This window comes from Chroicocephalus ridibundus, chromosome 22 (assembly GCF_963924245.1).
Source record: "Chroicocephalus ridibundus chromosome 22, bChrRid1.1, whole genome shotgun sequence".
Lineage (NCBI taxonomy): Eukaryota > Metazoa > Chordata > Aves > Charadriiformes > Laridae > Chroicocephalus > Chroicocephalus ridibundus.
Window position 1 is genome coordinate 3,089,305 of NC_086305.1, and position 19,326 is coordinate 3,108,630.

Genomic DNA, 19,326 nt, shown 5'->3' on the forward strand with positions numbered 1-19,326 from the left:
TCCCGTTTCCCCCCCACGTAGCTCCAGCAGCCGCCCCCGCCGGGGGTCCGGTCCCCGGGGGGATGGGATACCCCGGCACCGGGCGTGCACGGAGGGTGCTGAGCACCCCCGGGGTGCAGGATCCGTGCACGGAGCGCTCCGGATATTCCCTTTCCCACCCCCTCGGTGACACCACCTGGGCCGGGCTCCCCCCGGTGGGACCGGGACGGGCGCGCGTGGGCCCCACCGCTGCCAGCCGTTGGCATTGCCCCTTTAAGACGCGGCCGGCGGCGCTCCGCGCGGGGTTGGGGGGGGCGCTGTCACGTGGTGCCGTCGCGCGCTTCTGGCCGAGTGCGGCGGAAGTGACGTCGGTGCGGCCGCCGGTATGGCGGCGCCGAAGGTGAAGCAGGACATGGCCCCCCCGGGCGGGTACGGGCCCGTCGACTACAAGCGGCACCTCCCGCGCCGCGGCCTCTCAGGTGGGCGGGGGACGGCGAGCGGCGCCGGGGGGACCCGGCCCGGTCCCTCCGGTGCTCCGGTTGCCCCCGGTGCCGGCCCTCACCCGCTCCCCCCCCCACCCCGCAGGTTACAGCCTGTTCGCGCTCGGCGTCGGCAGCCTCCTCCTGGGCTACTACACGATCATCAAGTGGAACCGGGAGCGCAGGTGCCGCCCCCCCGCCCCGGGGTTCCCCTCGGTCCCGGTTTCCCCCCGGTTCTCCCGTTTCACACACACACACACCCCCGCCTCCTCCGTGTCCCCTGCACGGGGGGGGTCACCGGCTCCGCCACCTCCTTTTCCCCCTACATCCCCTCCCCGCCCCTACCCCCCGGTCTCTCCCGGTGCCGGCCCCCCCCCCGCCCCCGGTGCCCCGCTGAGCTCTGACCCCCGCCCCGTCCCGACGCAGGCGGCTGCTCATCGAGGACCTGGAGGCGCGGATCGCCCTGATGCCGCTGCTGCAGGCCGAGTCGGACCGCAGGTACCGGGGAGAGGGGGGTACGGGGGGGTCCAACGGGCCGCTGCACCCCTCCGGGCGCCGCCTCCCCCCGGCTCCGGGCTGAGGCCGCCCCCTCTCCCGCAGGACCCTCCGCCTGCTGCGGCAGAACCTGGACGAAGAGGCCAAAATCATGAAGGATGTTCCTGGCTGGAAGGTTTGGGATTCCCGGGGGTGGGAGGGGGCGGGGCCGGGGGGGAGGGGGGCGGGAACCGGCCATCCCGGCGGATTTGGGACCGGGGCGGGGGGGGGGCGGAGGGGGGAACCCTTGGGAAACTCAGCTCCCCCAGGTGGGAAGAAGCCCCCCAGGAACCGGCGGGGGTGGGGGGGGCTACACTGAGGGGCAAAGCTTGTTGCCTCCCGTCAGGGTGTGGAGCTGGGGGGGGGGGGAGACGCTGGTGGCTGCGCCCCCCCCCGTGTGTCGTGTGTGTGTGTGTGTGTCCCCCCCGCCCCAGCGCTCTCTCCCCACCCAGGTCGGCGAGTCCCTGTTCCACACCGAGCGCTGGGTGCCCCCGACGCTGGACGAGCTCTACTACCTGCGCCCCCCCGGCGAGATGGACAACGAGAAGTTTGGGCTGCAGTACTACGTCTGAGGCGCTTCCCGGCCCCCCCCCCGGCACCGCGCTGTCACCTTGTTCCAGCCTCTCTGATTAAAAACACCCCCCCCCCCGCCCGGATCTGCGGTGTCGGACACGGTGTCCTGCGTGTTCTTGGACGGTTCCGTGTCCCCCAGCGGGAAATTGCGCCGTTTCCGTGCCGTTCGTGGCTTTTCCCGGCTCGGACGTGGCCTGGGCAGGGGGGGGGGGGGTCCTGGATCTCCCCCCGCGGAGCAGGGTAGGGGCACGGCGTGGAGGGGGGGGGACGGGACTGCGAGAGGTGGCCGGTGGCTGAGCCAGCGCCGTGCTCCGGCTGCCGAAAGCGCCCGAGAGGGGCTGACGACCCCGTTGTCCCCCCTGCCGTGGGGACTTGTCCCTCAGTGTCAGGGTCTGGTGGGGGGGGGGGCTCTGATGCGGGGTTGGGGGGGGGAGGGAGGGAGGGGGCAAAAAATCGCGGATTTTGAGACTTTGAGATGTTTCTGTTGCTCGGGGGCTGGCTACCCGCACTCCCAACCCTGTTTGTCCCCTTCAGTGGGGACTTGTCCCTCGGTGTCAGGGTCTGGGGGGGGGGGGGGGGGGGGCCGGGGGGGGACACACACACCCCCCAAAAAATCGTTGGTTTTGAGTCTTTTGAGCTATTCCTGTTGCTCGGGGGAGGGAAAGTGCTCCCCGGGGTCCCTGTGGGGTGCAGGCAGCTACTCCCCCCCACACCTGCGGGTCGAGGTGGGGGGGTCGTGGGGGTGATTTCTGCCTTGATGGCCCCCCCCCCGCCTTCCCCGGGCTCGCCCCTCCGCCGGGAGCATCGCATCGCGATGCTCCCGGCGGAGGGGCGAGCCCGGGGAAGGCGGGGGGGGGGGGCGGGGGCAACCGGAGTCGCCTCCCCCCGGGCGGCACCGAGAAGCTCCGGGGGGGGGGGTGGGGTGGGGGGGGAGCGCTGAGCCGTCGCTCCCGCAGGGCTCCGCCGCTGTCCCATCGCGCTGTCCGGTATGAGCTCCGTACCCGGCCCCAACCGGGACCCCCCCCGGTACCTCAGGTGAGTCCGGTGCCCCCCCCCCCCCCCCCTCCCTCCACCTCCTCGGGGGGGGTTGTTGCCCGTTTTGATGTTCCCGGGGTGGGGGGGGGGGGACGCACACACATACGGTGTCTCTGTCCCCACGCGCGTCCCCCGGGACTGTCGGGTCCCCCCTGGGGTGTTCGCACCCCCCCGAGCTGCGGGGGTGGGTGAAGGGGTGTGGGGGGGGGACGACTGGTACCCGAATAGCCTCGGTTGCCAGAGCAACTGCATCCCGGGTCTCCATGGCTGCGGCAGGGATGTCTCCGGAAGATGCGCGGGGAGGCGAGAGGGGGGATCCCGGTCCCGGGAAGGGCTGATGCCTCCGGTGTCCCCCCCGCTCCCCACCAGCTTGCACCCCGGGGGGGTCCCGTAGATGAGCTGGGATGAGCAGTGGGCACGGAACTGGGATGAAAAGCTGGGATACAGAAGAGGGCATGCGGAGCAGGGATGTGAAGGGGGACACGGAGCTGGGATGTGGAGTTGGGATGCAGAGGGGGGATACAGAGCTGGGATGTGGAGCTGGGATGTGGAGTTGGGATGCAGAGGGGGGATACAGAGCTGGGATGTAGAGCTGGGATGTGGAGCTGGGATGCAGAACTGGGATGTGAAGGGGGACACGGAGCTGGGATGTGGAGTTGGGATGCAGAGGGGGGATACAGAGCTGGGATATGGAACTGGGATATGGAGTAGGGATGCAGAGGGGGGATACAGAGCCGGGATGTGGAGCTGGGATGCAGATGCACTGCTCCCAGGGCCGGGGTACGGGAGGGGATGCAGGAGGGGACGCAGGAGGGGACGCAGGAGGGACGCTCTCGAGCCCCTCGGCTCCTCTCCCTCCCGCTCCCCGTAAGTCTCTGCCCCATCAGCACAGCAGCCGCCCCGGCCATCCACCGTCCCCTCTGCGACACACCGGTAACTGGGTTGAGCTGGGTCAAGCTGGGCTTTTACTGGGTCTCCCCTGGACTCTGAGGGGTATCTACCCCTGCCCAGGGGACGGGAGCAGCATTTTCTCCCCCCGCCTCCCCCCACTGCATCCCCAGGCCCTATAGCGAAGCCGAACTGCAAAGCCTGGGGAGGGCTGGTAGCGACCGTGCGCCCCGGAGCGTTCGCGGGGAGGACGCTGCTCCCCGGGCGGGCAGCGAGCCAGGACCCAGGGAGCCCCGGGATGCGTCCGTACTCCCCCCACTGGGGCCGGTGCCAGGACAGCGGGTGCCAGCCCGGGCCGGGGCCCAGGTTTCCCTGCCAGCAGCGATTACGGACAATGCTCTCCCCTGGAGCGGACGCGGGGAATTTTGTCAGAGCCGGAACGTGCCTTTTGTTGGGTGACCGACAACACAGCTGCGCTGGGGCCCGCTCGGCCCCCCCGGCCCCGCCACGGGAGCGGGCACCGGGTGCTGGATTTGGCCCCTTTTCCCCCTTCTTTGCCCACAGGACCCTGCTGTGGGGCTGGGGCCGGGCTGGGACTCACTAGAGGGCACCAAAGGATTGGGGACTGGGATGGGACGGATGGGATGGATGGGACGGGAAAGAACTGGATGGGATGGGAAAGGGTAGGCTGGGATGGGATGGATGGGATGGGAAAGGATAGGATGGGATGAATGGGACAGGAAACAACTGGATGGGATGGGGTGGGATGGATGGATGGATGGATGGGATGGGATGGGAAAGGGCAGGATGGGAAAGGATGGGATGGATGGGACAGGAAATGACTGGATGGGGCGGGATGGAAAAGGGTAGGATGGGATGGGAAAGGATGGGATGGGGCAGGACGAGGTTTTTCTGGGGTCCTGCCAGGATGGCCAGGGCACTGGGAGCCTGTGGGATCTTCCAGGACATGCCGGGGGTGGAGGGGGGGTGTCTATGGGGACAGCCAGAGGACGTGGGGTCGATGGGGTTTGTCAGCACAGCCAGGGGTGGGGGCTGTGGGGGCTGCCGGAGTCAGCAGGGCGGGGGGGGTGTCTGTGGGGGCCTATGGGTCTGTCGGGATGCCCAGGGGGTGGGCTGGGGTCAGCCAGGATGGCCGGGGGGTGTCACATCTAAATGGTCTCTGGGGGCTGCCAGGACACCCAGGGGACAGCGTGGTACGGGGTCTGCTGGGACGTGGGGGCTCTGGGGGCTGCCAGGACACCCAGGGGACGTGGCTCATCCATGGGGTCACCCTGGACGGTGTGGGGACCACCCCACAGCCAGGGACGTGGCCCCGTCACCGCTCCAGCTCCCAGGGCCGGTAGCAACACACCATTCCTGCACGTGGCGGGGGCCGGTGGGTCCCCTCCCCGCGGCGGGGACCGAGCCAGGGGTGAGCGTGTACCCCCAAAACGGCACCGTGGCCGGGGCACCCCAGCTCCGCTGCGGGATTTCACCCCTGGGCCCCCGGAATCCCGACTCTGGCCTCTCCCGGGGGCTGGATTTCACCGTCCCTTCCGTAAGACGCGCGGCGGCGGCGGCACGCGGGGTCCGGCACACGCTGTTCCCATCGACGGCGCAGGTGAGCCAACAGATGTGAGCAATTATTGTCCAATTTGGAGACTCCCCGGCCCTGCCAACTTTCGGGGCTCGGCAGCGAAGGAACAACCGCAGCATTGTTCGCCTTTACATAACGGCCCGAGCCCCGCGTGCCCCCGGGGCCGCTGCCAGCGCCGTGCCTCGCACGGAACACGGCCCCCGCCCCGCGGCCACAGGCCCCAAACCTACCGGCCGCGCACGTCCCCGGCCTCGAGCCGCTGGCTGTGCCCACCCTGACCCCTGCGAGCCCCCGACACCACCACCCCCCCCCCAGCATCCCCCTGCCCCGCACCCTGGGGACATCCCGGGGATGGGGGGGGGGGCCGTCCCCGTCCTGTCCTCACCGCTGTCTGCTCCCCAACCTCCCCCCCCGCCCTCCCCGCAGCAAGGCGGAGGCGGAGGCCATCGAGAAGGAGCTGCTGGAGGATTACCGGTTTGGGCGGCAGCAGCTGATCGAGATCTGGGGACATGCCTGCGCCGTGGCCGTCACCAAGGTGAGGCGGCCAGGGGGGCTGGGGACACCCCGCCAGGGCCGGGGGCTTCGCTGACGGCTGCTCTCCCACCCGCGTCCCATCCTGTCCCCCCACCCCCGGCGTGGCCTTTCCCACCCCGGCCGGGACCCCCTCCTGCCCCACACGGAGGTGTGGGGACGGGGGACAGCCAGAGCCATCGGGGAGCGATGCTGCGGCCGTGCCAGGGCTGCAGCCGCCCTCGGGTGGGATTTTTTGCGTTCCTCAGCCCCCCCCCTTCCCCGTCGTTATCTCCCTGGGGGTGGAGGGGCTCCCCCGGGGCTGGGGGTTACACCCCCCGCGGGAGGGGGATGCTCAGCCCTTTCCTGGGCTGTTAAAGGCAGCGGCTGCCCTTGCCCGGGGGTGCCGGGGGGCTCCCCGTGCCCTGGCAACGCTCTCCCGCTGCTGGGCACCCTGAGTGCTGGTTCAGGATGGGAGGAGGAGGAGGAGGAGGAGGAGGAGGAGGAGAGGAGGAGGCAGCGTGGGCGAGAGGTGCAGCATCAAGGGCAGCTTTGTGCCTGGGAGGCCGGCGAGCTCCGCGCCCGCCCGCCTCAGCTTTTCCGTCGGAGGCGTCTGGACCGTGCCCTGCCCTCCCCTTCCTTCTCCCAGGGCCCAGGAGGGGAAATATTGGGGTGTTGGAGACTCTCTGGGACAGGGCTGGTCCCGGTCCCACAGCGTGGGGCTGCCCGTCCCTCCGGGGACCCCCCTCATCGCAGCATCCCTGTCTCCGTCGCCAGCCCCGTCTGAGCATCCTCATGGGGCCGAGCATCCTCCTCTTCCTCGTGGGGCTGGAGAGCATCCATGGACCCCAGCCGGGGTATTCCCCCCACCCAGCCAGTGTCCCCGGAATCGTCCCCTCCCAGCACGTCCCCAGAAGCCCCACGGCAGCTGGCAGCGTGGCCAGCGCTGGGGCAGGGCCAGGGCCAGGCGAGCGTGGCTTTGTGCAGCGCACCGGCGGCTGCGAGCAGGCCGTGCTGCGCGGGGCTCTGGCGCTTGGATGGGACCAGGAGCCAGGCTCCGGGAGCAGGAAAAAAATCCGTCAACGGATAAACAGAGCCTCCCTTTGCAGGCTGCTGGTATGTGGAGCGTGCGGCCGCCTCCCTGCAGGCTGGCGGGGAGCCCCGTCCCGCCGCGGGCATCCTCCCTGTCCTGGGCATCGTCTTCATCCCACCATGGCCACCGTCTGCATCCCAATGTGGGCATCATCCTCATCCCCCTACGGCCCCTCTCCTGCCCTGGGTGCCATCCCCATCCCACCATGGGCACTGTTGGCATCCAGCTGTGGGCACCATCTGCGTCCCACCATGGGCATCATCCTCATCCCACTATGGGTCCTGTCATGCCCTGGGTGCCATCCCCATCCCACCTTGGGCATCATCCTCATCTCAGTGTGGGCCTTGTCCCGCTGTGGGTGCCATCCCCGTCCCGCCGTGAGTGCCATCCTCGTTCTGCCGTGGGTGCCATCTCCATCCCACCGTGGGCACTGTCGGCATCCAGCTGTGGGCATCATCCGCATCCCACCATGGGCATCATTCTCAGCTCAGTGCGGGCCTTGTCCTGCCATGGGTGCCATCTCCATCCCTCTGTGGGTGCCGTCCCCATCCTGCCGTGGGTGCCGTCCCCATCCCACCTTGGGTACCACCGCAGGTCCATCTGCCCTCAAGCCCCGGTCCCCCTGTCCCTGCCCCGTCCCCGGGTGCCATGCCCAGGGCTGACCCAAGGGGACGGGGCCCGGTGGCGGTGCCGTGTCCCCGTCTCCTCTCTCCAGGCCTTCCCGCTGCCGTCCCTGCCGCGGAAGCAGCCCACGGTGCTGGTGGTGTGTGGCCCGGCGCAGAACGGGGCCATCGGGCTGGTGTGCGCCCGGCACCTGCGCATCTTTGTAGGTATCTCCCTCCCTTCCTCCTCCTCCTTCTCCTCCTCCTCCTCTTCATCCCCGAGCGGTGCCGGGCTCCAACGCCGCATCCCCGCTCTCCACCGTGCAGGACTACGAGCCCACCATCTTCTACCCCAAACGCTCCCCGGACCCCCTGTACCGGGATTTCACGACGCAGTGCGAGAAGATGGACATCCCCTTCCTCTCCTACCTCCCCACCGAGGTGAGCCCCCCCGCCCCGGGAGCCGCCGCGTTCACCGGCTGACGTGGTTGAGTTTATTATTGTTTCTGGGTTTGGTTTTTTGTTGTTTTTGTCGTTTCTTTTTTTTTTTTTTTATTCCTTCCCCGCCCGCCCCCGGCTCTGCTGGGAGCCCGGGGATGCCATGAAATCCAGCGGCGGCCGCCGCGGCCCCGCCAGCCACCGGCTCTGTTGTTGTTGGAAGGGCCGGGCTCGGCGGGAGGAATGTGACCCGAAAGCCTTGGCCTGGCCGGGGCCACGCGTCTCGGCGTGCCGGGCTCCGCCATCACGCCCCGTGTCCCCCCCACCCCTTCCTCGGCTTTTTTTTTTTTTTTGGGTGGGGGGGGATGTGGGAGGGGTGGTGGATTTTTTTGGCAGTAGCTCCTGGGTGAGTCTATTTCTGCAGGAAGCCGGGATCCCCCGCCTGGGCTCGGTGGCCGTCCCATGGCGGGGTGGCCGGGGGGACACACACCCCTACCCCACCCGCTGCCCACCTTGTGTGTGTGTGTCCCCCCCCCGCCCTTTTTCTAGGTGCAGCTGATCAACGACGCCTACAACGCGGTGGTGGACGCGGTGCTGGGCGCCGAGGGGGAGGCAGGCGAGGGGAGGGAGCCCTGCGCCGCCATCCTGGCCACCCTCAAGCACGTCCGCATCCCCATCGTCAGCCTGGACGTGCCCTCAGGTGCTCAGCGACCCCCCCCTCCCGCCCCCGGGCAGGATGGGACCCCCCCCAAGGCTTGTCCCCATGCCCGGCACGGCGTCACCCTGGGCTCAGCGCCGGGGGGGAGCCCCCGTGGTGCCTTCCCAGGGTGGGGACAGCCCCGGGGACCCCCCCCCCCCGGCCTTGCTCTGCCCGCTTTCCCCCCCCCCCGCCCCGTCCGAGCCTGGCAGCATCCCTGCCGGGAGCCGGGGCTGGCGGCGGACGCCCTCAGGGCATCCACGGTAAATAACAAACTCCCCGAACTGAGACATGATGTAATTTGAAAACACCCGGGTGTCTGGTGGCCAGGCCTGGAATTGCCATCACAAACCCCCCCCGCCCCCCGCCGTAGGAGCAAACAGGAGCCCTCGGCACGGCCGCCGGTGAATCCCCACCAAGAAAAACCCCGCGCCCTGCCAGGATGCGGCCGCAGCCGATGGCGGCGTTGTGGGGGGAACGACACACGCACCCCATCCTCCCTCTGCCCTCCCCAGCTCCGCCACCCCACGGCATCCCCCCCCCAGAGCATCCTCCTCCTCCGGGCTGCCGGCGGCACCTCGTCCCCCCGCGGCCGCCCCCTGACCCCCTTCCCCGTGTCTTTTTCTCGCCGTCGCAGGGTGGGACGCGGAGGCCGGGGGCAGCGGCGGCATCAGCCCCGACGTCCTGGTGTCGCTCTCGGCGCCCAAGCAGTGCGCCCGCCGCTTCCTGGGCCGCCAGCACTTCGTGGCCGGGCGATTCCTGCCCTACGACGTGCAGAAGAAGTTCGAGCTCAACCCCCCCGAGTACCCCGGCACCGAGTGCGTGGTGGCCCTGCGAGCCCCCCGGCAATAAAGTGCATGGCGGCGGCTCTTCCCCGGGGTCGGTGTCTGCCTGGGGACGCGGGGCGAGGGGACGGTGGCCTCGGTGGACTCGGTTCCACACCCCGTGTCCGTGCCGTGTCCCCTGGGACCTGTCACCAACCTGCCTTTGGGGACAGACCCGCTGTGACCTCCTCTGTCACCTGTCCCGTGGGGAAATGGACCGGTGTGACCATCTCTGTCACCCCTCCCATGGGGACACAGGCAGCTGTTGGGGTCCCACGACCCGGTGTGACCTCCTCTGTCACCCATCCCATGGGGGAATGGACCAGTGTGACCTCCTCTGTCACCCCTCCCATGGGGACACGGGCAGCCGTCGGGGTCCCGTGGGTGGCTGCGGGGTCCCCGGTGCTGCCGCTTTTCCCCAGAGCCTGAACCTCCCCCCTGCGCTCGGGGAAGGGTCGCGGGAGCAGCCCCCACGCTCTGGGGTCTCTAATTAACAGGGAGAGCCGTGACGAGCCGCCGCTGGGGCCCGTCCCCACCTGTCCCAGCGGAGAAGGTGTTCGTGACCCCGCAGCAGCGCAGGGGGCTGCCTCCCCCCTGCCCCGGGGAGCTCGGTGCAGCCGGAGTTTCGGGGAATGCAGGGAATGCGCCGGGATTTCCGCCGGCCAGGCTGCGGGAGGGGGCTGCGGGAGGGGGCTGCGGTCCCCAACCTGGGGCAGCTGCGGTGGGGGGGTGACCCTGGTGGGGGGGGGGGTCCCCACCCCATCACAGCCCCCTCCTCGCCATCACATGCCAGCGCCGAGGGGCGTTTTGCCTCCTGCAGCTCGGGAGGGGGTGGGGGCAGTTGGGGCCATGGGTGCACCGAGCTCTGTACGGCCTCAGCTCCAGCTCAGCGTGGGGACGCGGGCGGCTCCGGCACACCCACGTGAGCCGGGTCACGGCACGGGCGCCCACCGTCCCCGCCAGCCCGCCGTGCCCCACGGCAGCCGGTGCCAGGGGGAGCGCTGGCATCCCCGACCCCGACCGCAGGAGCGCCGAGGCCGGGCTTGCTCCTTGCTCGGCTTTTTTTTTTTTTTTTTTTTTTTTTTCCCCCCCTTTCCCTCCCCTCCGCATTCCCGAGTGCATCCAATTTTAGCAGCTTTGCAAAAACAAACCCTCAAGTTTCCCGGGCTGGAGCGGTGAGCGGCAGCGTGCGGCCGCCTCGCCGGGGAGGGCTCCTTCCCGCTTCCCTCTTGACACCGATCCAGCCCCGGCACAGCCGACGGCCCCGCGTGCCAGGAGCCGGTTGCTGCTGTCTGCCGGCGCGAGGGGGAAAGGCCTCATATATAGACCCACGGTCCCGCCGCGCTCCCAGTCACCCGCCGACCTGCCGCCGTGCGGGCAACCATGGGGGAGCTGGCGCTGGCCCTCCTGGCTCTGGCCGCCCTGCACGGTGCCGGGGCCACAGGTAAGGCCGGGGGCTGTCGTCCCACCGCAGCGCGGGCACCCGTCCGTGCCGTGGGTCGGGGGCATCCCTGCCCTCCCGGGGGGCTGGCGGTGGCGATGCGGGGCAGGATGGGGCTGAGCGCTCGCCAGATGTGCGCCAGGGACAGATGTGCGCCGGGGTGACGGTGACAGCCGGGGATGGTCCCTCTGGCACCTGCCCGGGGGGAGGACGCGTTGGCGAGGCTCAGGGCAGCTCTGCCCTCCCCGGAGCCATGTCACCGGAGGGACGGGGACGTGTCCCACGCCGTGTCCCCGCCAGCCCTGCCCGCTCCGGCACTGGTGGCTGAGTGGGAAGCCCCGGCTGCCTCGGCCACCCCAGCTGCTCTATGGGGCTTGTGACCCCCGGTGCTGAAGCCCCCCCAAGCCCCACGGGGGTCTCCGCAAGACTCTGCGAGACTGAGCCGGGAATGTCCCTGGTGCGGGGACGAATTCCATCCACCTGCGGAGCGGGGGTTGCGATGGGTCCTGCTGCCCCCCCAGCTCCCTGCCACCTGGAGAGGGGACAGGAGGCGACAGGGTCGAGTTCCCCCTGCCGTGGGACGCTGCTGGCGGAGGGACAGTGCCCACCCCCACCACCGTGGGGTGCCCGTGGGGTACTCACAGTGGTCCAGGGGGTGCCTCGGGTGTTCGGCCGCATCCTGCCCAGTGTCCGTGGGTGACAGCCCCCAGGGGCCACGTTTCGCACTGGGGTCCTGTTCCCTGTGCCCGTCCCCTCCCCACCCCACATGGCTGAACCCCGCCATCGCGGCACCCGGCATCACCCACCCGAGGCGCAGGGCTGTCCTTGGAGACCCTGGGTCCCTGGGGTTCATTCCCATGGGACGTGGTGACATCCGCTGCCTGGGGTGCACAGTGAGCGCCCCCCCCCCCCCCCCCCCCAACCAGGGCCGGCCACTGCCATGGCAGCGTCTCCCACTTGCCAGCTCCCTCGTCCCCGTCCCCCCCACCCCCGGGGCTGTGGTTTTACAGCCCAATTTCCTGCCGCCTCCCAGTTTGGCTGCTGGGGCTCGGTGTGACGCCAGGTTCGTGCCGCGGCCTCGGGGCGGCGGGTGCACGCATGGACCCCCCCCAACCCCCCCTCCCCATCCCCGGCTTGGCTCCTTGTCCCATATCACCCCCCGGGGACGAGCTTGCGGGCAGCATTTCCCCAGCGTGGACGTGGCGGGGGCCCTGGTGTGGCCACACTCGCCACGCGGCACCGGCCGTGGCCACCTCTCAGGCCACCCCTGGCCAACCGGGAGCCTGTCCTCAGCCGCCCGGGATGGTGACACCCCCCAGCCTGGCCCCATGGAGCCGGTAAATCCTGCCCTGAGCCCCTTCCCTGGCTGAGACTGGGGGGCTGAAGGTGGGGGGGTCCCCATGGCGGCTGGGACACGGCATGTCCCGGCGTTGGCTGCGCTGCGCTTTGGTGCTGGCAGCTCGGCGAGGGACCGGCTGGGCGCCGCTGGGTGCCCTGGGGAGAGGGTGCCCCGGCGCTGGGTGCTCTCACCCTGTGCTTCCCCCCCCCCGCCCCCCCAGAGCCCCTGGAAAACGACTCGGAGCCGGGCAAGAGCGGCGCGGCGGGGAAGCCCTGGAAAGCAGCCCCCAGCCTGGCGGAGCTCGACCTGGACACGGCAGGTACGGCTGCCCCCGAGCCCCCGCAGGACACCGTGTCGTCGGGCACCCACGGCCGCAACACCCCGAAGGGTGTCCGCCGATGCCCACCGTGTCAGCCCGGGAGGTGCCACCTCCCCCTGCCGTGGTGTCCCCCTGGGACCCTCACAGCAGGGACGTGGTGCCCCCCCTGCGCTCCCCGAGGCTCCCACGCCGCGTCCCCCGGTGCCATCCCCCCCTCCATCCTCGCGCGCTTCCTCCCCTCCTCTTTTGCCCACGCAGCCCCCGATGTCCCCGAGCTGTCCCCAGCCCCGGTGGCACCCCGGGGGCGCTTAGGGATGGGGGGCTGCTCCCCCATGCGCCCGCTGAGGGCTGGCTCCATCCCAGGCAGAGGCGCCGAGTGGACGTCCTGGTTCAACATCGACCACCCCGGGGGGGACGGCGACTACGAGAGCCTGGAGGCCATTCGCTTCTACTACCGCGGGCGCGTCTGCGAGCGGCCGGTGGCCATCCAGGCCCGCACCACCGAGTGGGAGCTGCCCGAGGAGGTGGGCGAGGTGGTGCACGTCAGCCCCAAGAAGGGTTTTCGCTGCGTCAACAAGGAGCAGCCGCAGGGCAAGACCTGCTCCAACTACCACATCCGCTTCCTCTGCCCGCTGGGTGAGTGCCTGTCCCCCCCCCTCCCCGGACCCCGCTGGCACTTTGCGGGGGGGGTCCCATACCCATCGGTGTGCTCATCCCTTGCCCGCCCACCCCTTCTGCATCCCGCCGGCTGCTGCGGCGTCGTCCCCCATCCATGGATGGCCCCCTGGGTGCGCGGCGCTGGGCATCATCCTGGGGGCAACGCGTCTCCCCCCGTGGAGCTGGGTGCGGGCGGTGGGCCCCCCAGTTAATGCCTCTGCGTCGTCATCCCCCCCTTCCCCCCCGCCGCCAGAGCACATCTACTGGTCACACTGGTCCTCCTGGAGCCCCTGCTCGCGCAGCGCCTGCGGCAGCAGCGGCACCCAGACCCGCACCCGCCGCTGCGTCAGCGCCCGGCTGGCGGCCGCCCTCAAGGAGCTGAAGTGCAAGGGCAAAGCCGTGGAGCGGCGGCCGTGCAGCGCCGGCCCCTGCCCAGGTAGGGACCCCGACACCCCCGACGGCACCCACCTGCCCCCCAGCCGCCCCCCCGGCTCCTCTCCCGGCCCCCGCCACCCGTCGTCGGCGTAATTGCGATAACAGAGGCCACGCTGGTAAAAATGGCTTGGCGGGGGTGCGCGGGGCTGAGCCGGGGCTGGCCGGGCACGGGAGGCCAGATGGAGCCTCCCGGGGTGGGGAGACCCTTCCGTGTCCCCGGGGGGCTCGGGGTGGGGGGAGCGCGGTGCCCGATGCCCGCCCGGCGTCTCCCCCCGCAGAGCCGGCGTGGATGGAGTGGGGCGCCTGGGGCCCCTGTTCCCGCAGCTGCGGCAGCGCCGGGACGCGGGTCCGACGCCGGAGCTGCAAGAAAGCCAAGAAGGTGCCGTGCGCCGGCCGCCCCGTCGAGGTGCAGAAATGCCCCCCCTCGCCCTGCCCAGGTACCTGCCCTCGGGGACGTGGGTACCCCCTCCTCGGTGTCCCCCGCCCGCGTAACCCCACCACCGACCGTGGCCGTGGGGTCTGAGCGCCGTGTCGCCCCACAGCCTGCCCCGGGCACACGCTGCAGGGCACCGTCGTCACCGCCACCGGGGCGGCGCTGCCGGACGCCCGCATCTACCTGGAGGGCCGCCCGCCGGTGCTGGTGGCCCGCAGCGATGCCCGCGGGCGCTTCGCAGCTGGGGGGCTGTGCCAGGGCACCGCCGCCAACGTCAGCGCCCACCGTGAGGGCTTCGCCCCAGGGCTGGCACCCATCGTCTCCAACGGGTCCGGCGTGGCGGTGGCGCATGTGACGCTGCAGAGGTTGGGTGAGCATCGGGACGGGGGGGACGAGCCGTGCGCCCCTCGAGGGACATCCCCGAAGGATGCATGGGGGGGGGGGGGGGGGGGGGAGCAATGCAGGGGGGACACAAGCCATGCACCCCTCGAGGGACATCCCCAAAGGATGCAAAGTGTGGGGGGGTGGGAGTGATCTGGGGGGGACACGACCTGTGCGCCCCTCAAGGGACATCCCTGAAGGCTGCGCGGTGGGGGGGAGTGGAAACGATCCGTGGGGGGGGACACGAGCTGTGCACCCCTCGAGGGACATCCCTGAAGGATGCATGGTGTGGGGGGGTGGGAGTGATCCGGGGGGGGCGGAAATGAGCCGTGTGCCCCTCGAGGGACATCCCCGAAGGATGCATGGTGGCGGGGTGAGAGCGATCCGGGGGGGGACGGGGGACACGAGCCATGCGCCCCTCAAGGGACATCCCTGAAGGATGCAGGGGTGGGGGGTGGTGGGAGCGATCCAGGGGGGACACGAGCCGTGTGCCCCTCGAGGGACATCCCCGAAGGATGCATGGTGGGGGGGTGGGAACGATCCGGGGGGGTTGGCCGCGACTCGTTGCACCCTCTGCCGCCTTCCTCCCCTGCAGAGAAGCCCTACATGGTGCTGCACCCCAAGGCGAAGGTGCGGGTGGCCGGGCAGGAGGTGACCTTCTGCTGCAAAGCCTCGGGCACCCCCGTGCCCAAAAAATACTACTGGTGAGCGGGGTCTGGGCAGCGGAAAGCCGGGATTGGGGATGGTGGGGAAAAGGCACCTCCGACCACCTCCCCGCTGAGCCCGACCCCGTCCCCGTCCCCGTAGGTACCACAACGGGACGATGCTGGAGAAGAAGGTGCACCGGTACGGCAGCCGCCTGACGCTGCGGGGGCTGGCGCCGGAGCAGGCTGGCACCTACCACTGCAAAGCCAGCACCGAGGCGGGCGCCATCAAATCGGCACCGGCCCAGCTCACCGTGCTGGGTGAGAAGGGGGTGGGCTTCCTTAGCGGCAGCAGCATCCCGGGATGGGGCGTGAAGTGGGGACAGCCACCCTAACCCCCCTTGTCATCGTCCCCCCCCCACTCCCCAGCCCAGGGCCAGCAGAGCTGCAAGCCGGAGCCTGAGCCCAGCCTGGTGGAGTTGCCCAGCGAGTGCCCGCAGGATGCCGCCGGCTCCCGGTACTACAACGTGGGGCGCTGCCCCCCGACCCCGTGCGCCGGCGGCCCCGGCGACCGGTCGGGTTGTGGGGCGGAGGCGGGACGCTGCTGCGGGGTGCGGAGGATGGAGATGCGGGAGATCCCCTGCGCCGGCTCCCTCCTGCCCGTCAAGGTGGTGGCCGAGTGCGGCTGCGGACCCTGCGCCCAGCCCCGCGTCCTGGTGCAGGGACGGGTGACGGCGGCCGACACCGGCGAGCCCCTGCGCTTCGGGCAGATCTTCCTGGGCGGGAGGAAGGTCGGCTTCACCGGCTACAAGGGCTCCTTCACCATCGAGGTGCCACCGGACACGCAGCGCTTGGTGGTTCGCTTCGTGGACCGGCAGCAGAGGTTCGTGGATGCCGTCAAGGTCCTGCCCTTCAACCGCCGCGGCGGTGCCGTCTACCAGGAGGTCAAGATGCTGCGGAAGAAGGAGCCGGTGGAGCTGGATGGCAACCAGAGCAACGCCATCCCGCTGGGGGAGGCGAGCGGCCGGGAGCCCGTCGGGGAGCTCGTCCTTCCCGCCGGCGCCTTCCTCCGTCCCTCCGGGGAGGTCTTCAAGGGCACGGTCAAAGCCAGTGTCACCTTCCTAGACCCCAGGGACATGGCGACGGCCGGCGCCGCCTCCAGCGACCTCAGCTTCGCCGACGCCGAGGGGGAGATCGTCCCCCTGCGGACCTACGGCATGTTTGCCGTGGATTTTCGGGAAGGGGAGAGTGGCGCGGCGCTGCAGACGGGGCCGGTGGAAGTGAGGATGGACGCGGGGCAGGTCTGGATGCCGGAGCACCTGCAGAAGATGAAGTTGTGGTCCTTGAACCCCGAGACTGGCTTGTGGGAGGAGGAGGGGGTCCTCCGGCCGGCTGGGGGGAGCCGGGGGAAGAGGGAGGAGAGGACCTTCTTGGTGGGGAACCTGGAGATCCGGGAGCGGCGTCTCTTCAACCTGGACGTGCCGGAGGACCGTCGCTGCTTCGTCAAGGTCAGGGCTTACAGCAACGAGAAGTTCAACCCCTACGAGCAACTGGAAGGGGTGGTCATCAGCCTCATCAACCTGGAGCCCCAGCCCGGTTATCCCGCCAACCCCCGGGCGTGGGGTCGCTTCGACAGCGTGGTGACGGGTCCCAACGGCGCCTGCCTGCCCGCTTTCTGCGACAGCCAGCGCCCCGATGCCTACTCGGCCTACGTCACCGCCACGCTGGGCGGGGAGGAGCTGGAAGCCGTGGCCTCCAGCCCCAAGCTCAACCCCAACGCCGTTGGGGTGTCCCAACCCTACCTGGGCAAGCTGGGCTACCGCCGGTTGGACCACGATGACCCCAACTTGAAGAAGACGGCTTTCCAGATCAACGTGGCCAAGCCTGACCCCAACAACGTTGACGAGACCAACGGGCCCATCTACCCTTACCGCAGCCTCGAGGAGTGCGAGGAGGCGCCGGTCAGCGCCAACCACCTCCGCTTCTACCGCGTGGAGGTGGACAAGTACGAGTACAACGTGGTGCCCTTCAAGGAGAGCGACCTGACCTCCTGGACCGGCGACTACCTCTCATGGTGGCCCAACCCTCAGGAGTTCAGGGCTTGTTTCATCAAGGTGCAGATCGAGGGGCCGCAGGAGTACATGGTGAGGTCCCGTAACGTGGGGGGAAGCCACCCCCGCACCCGGGGGCAGCTCTACGGGCTGCGTGACACCCGTAGCGTGCGGGACATGCTGCTGGAGAACACCTCGGGCGCCTGCGTGGAGTTCAAGTGCAGCGGGATGCTCTTCGACCAGAGCCTGGTGGATCGCACCTTGGTCTCCATCATCCCCCAGGGCAGCTGCCAGCGCACGGCCATCAACAGCCTCCTCCGGGAGTACCTGAACCGTCACCCGCCTGTGGCGGAGAACAACCACACGGCCGCCTTCACCATGCTGGCACCGGTTGACCCGTTGGGTCACAACTATGGCATCTACACGGTGACGGACCAGAACCCGCGGTTGGCCAAGGAGATCGCCATCGGCCGCTGCTTCGATGGCACCTCCGACGGCTTCTCGCGGGAGATGAAGGCGGACACCGGCACGGCCGTCACCTTCACCTGCCAGGAGCGGCCGGCGGGGCGGGAGAGCTTCTTCCAGCGCCTGCTGACGGCCCCCGCCGAGGCGCTGGCCGAGATCCGGCGGGAGATGGGGGCCGGCGAGATGCGCCGGGCTCCCCCCGAGGTGATGGACTTTGCCTCCGGCGCCCAAGCCCCGGGCCCCACGGCCACCCGCCGGACCCCCAGCAGCCAGCGGAGGATGGGCCGGATCCGGGGGCAGCCGTGAGCACCACGGCCCCCCCCGGTGCCCCCTCCCCGGCTCAGCTCTGCCCTCCCTTTCCCCCTCGCTTTTACCCGCACTCATTTATAACGACCGAGGGGACACACACACACACACACACACACACACACACACACGGGACACGTGGAGTGGGACCCCCCGCCGTGCCCCCGGGGGACAGCGGGCCAGGGGTCCGCCGGGACGTGGGGAGCGGGGGTGGCCTCGCCAGCCCCCCCCTCCTCCTCCGGTGCTGCCCCTGCCCTCGCCCCCAGCCCCACGCGGGGCAGCTCTTGGTGCTCAGCCCCGGGGACCGCGGTGCCGGTGGTGCCGGCAGCGGGGCCGCGGCCCCACGGGGATTATTTAAATAAAAAAGAATTAAAAGAGGGGGTGGGAGCGAATAGGGGAAGGGGCTGGGATGGGAAGGGGTCCCCTGCCTGGTGCTTCGCCCCGTGCCCGGCGGCAGGGCTCCCCTGTGCCCGTGCCGGCAGTGGCCAAGGATGCCGGGCGGTGGGAGCACCGGCTGCATCCCTGCCCTGCACCCCACAAGGAAACGTGGGGTGTTTTCTTTTTGGGGGGGGGAGGGGGGGAAACCCCGAGGATGTGGATCCTTCCACATGGATCCACATCCATGAATGTGGATCATTCCACAAAAGCCTTCCCTGTGCTCTCTGACCCGGCACGGCGCCGTGCCAGCTCTCCGGCCACGGTGCCAGCTCTCCGGCCGGGCGCGGGGGCTCGGTGGCATCCCTGGGGGTGCCGTTCTCCGTCCCCGCAACCGTCACCCAGCGCGAAGCCCGGCCGGGCCCCATCCTGCTGCCGCTCGCCCGGCTGTTTTGCCCTCGGGGAGTGTTTTGCCCCAACTGCCTTTAGCCCAGGCCAAAAAAAAAACAGAAACAAAAACAAAAACCCCAAAAACACGCCTCCCCAGAGTAGGGAAACCCCCCACATACACACCCCCCAGCTCCTGGGGTGAGCGAGACATGGCAGGATGCGACCCCGCGGCAGCGGTGCCGGTGCGCACCGAGGGCGCGTGCGGATTTGTACATTATTTATTACGAAATATATGGTTGTGTGTACACCCGCCTGGCTGCTGGGCTTCTCCGGGGGGGTGTGAGTGTGTGTGTGTGTGTGTGTGTGTCCCACCACCCCAAATCCTGCCCCATCCCCTCCCACCCCGCACGGTAGCACCGTCCCGGCGGCTCCTGTTTGCCTTGGTCCCGGTTCAGCCGGTTGGCCGCGCTGCGGGGGGAACCGCGCCAGCTCCCCGCCGACGGGGGACGTGGCAGCTGGGAGGGGGAATTCGGAGTGGGGTGGTGGTGGTGGTGATGGGGGGGGGGGAAACCCATCCAGCCCCATGGCCCCCCCCCTCCCCGGCACGCAGGAGCTGGGCACCCACCGGGTGACCCCCAACCAGGATGAAAAGCAACGGCCCCGTCTGTCCGGCTGACGTCTGTCCGTGTCCCCCCACCCCGGGCTCGTGGCGCTGGGTGGGTTTCGCAGGCGTGTGTGTGTTTCCCCCCCCCCGCCTCCCCGCGCCCCCTCCCACCCGCAGCTCCCGGCGGATGCTGTAATGGAACAAGCTGCATTTACGGGGCCAAATCCCCCCCCCGCC

General features: G+C 70.1%; 3 protein-coding genes across 3 annotated transcripts; all 3 read left to right on the forward strand.

Moving 5' to 3' along the window:
• The first annotated feature begins 321 nt into the window (after positions 1-321).
• Positions 322-1,667, forward strand: NDUFA13 (NADH:ubiquinone oxidoreductase subunit A13). The gene is made up of 5 exons (XM_063358072.1): positions 322-458; positions 565-643; positions 885-956; positions 1,059-1,128; positions 1,445-1,667. The coding sequence occupies exons 1-5, from the start codon at positions 365-367 to the stop codon at positions 1,562-1,564; spliced, it is 435 nt and encodes a 144-aa protein (XP_063214142.1). The 5' UTR covers positions 322-364; the 3' UTR covers positions 1,565-1,667.
• An 817-nt stretch (positions 1,668-2,484) lies between these two features.
• On the forward strand, positions 2,485-9,296 carry YJEFN3 (YjeF N-terminal domain containing 3). The gene is made up of 6 exons (XM_063358356.1): positions 2,485-2,600; positions 5,512-5,620; positions 7,404-7,514; positions 7,618-7,731; positions 8,278-8,428; positions 9,063-9,296. The coding sequence occupies exons 1-6, from the start codon at positions 2,554-2,556 to the stop codon at positions 9,275-9,277; spliced, it is 747 nt and encodes a 248-aa protein (XP_063214426.1). The 5' UTR covers positions 2,485-2,553; the 3' UTR covers positions 9,278-9,296.
• Positions 9,297-10,525: 1,229 nt separating this feature from the next.
• CILP2 (cartilage intermediate layer protein 2) lies at positions 10,526-18,057 on the forward strand. Its single transcript, XM_063358084.1, has 9 exons — positions 10,526-10,693; positions 12,250-12,348; positions 12,712-12,984; positions 13,259-13,441; positions 13,719-13,877; positions 13,983-14,243; positions 14,850-14,958; positions 15,062-15,219; positions 15,328-18,057. The coding sequence occupies exons 1-9, from the start codon at positions 10,633-10,635 to the stop codon at positions 17,718-17,720; spliced, it is 3,696 nt and encodes a 1,231-aa protein (XP_063214154.1). The 5' UTR covers positions 10,526-10,632; the 3' UTR covers positions 17,721-18,057.
• Positions 18,058-19,326: the final 1,269 nt, after the last annotated feature.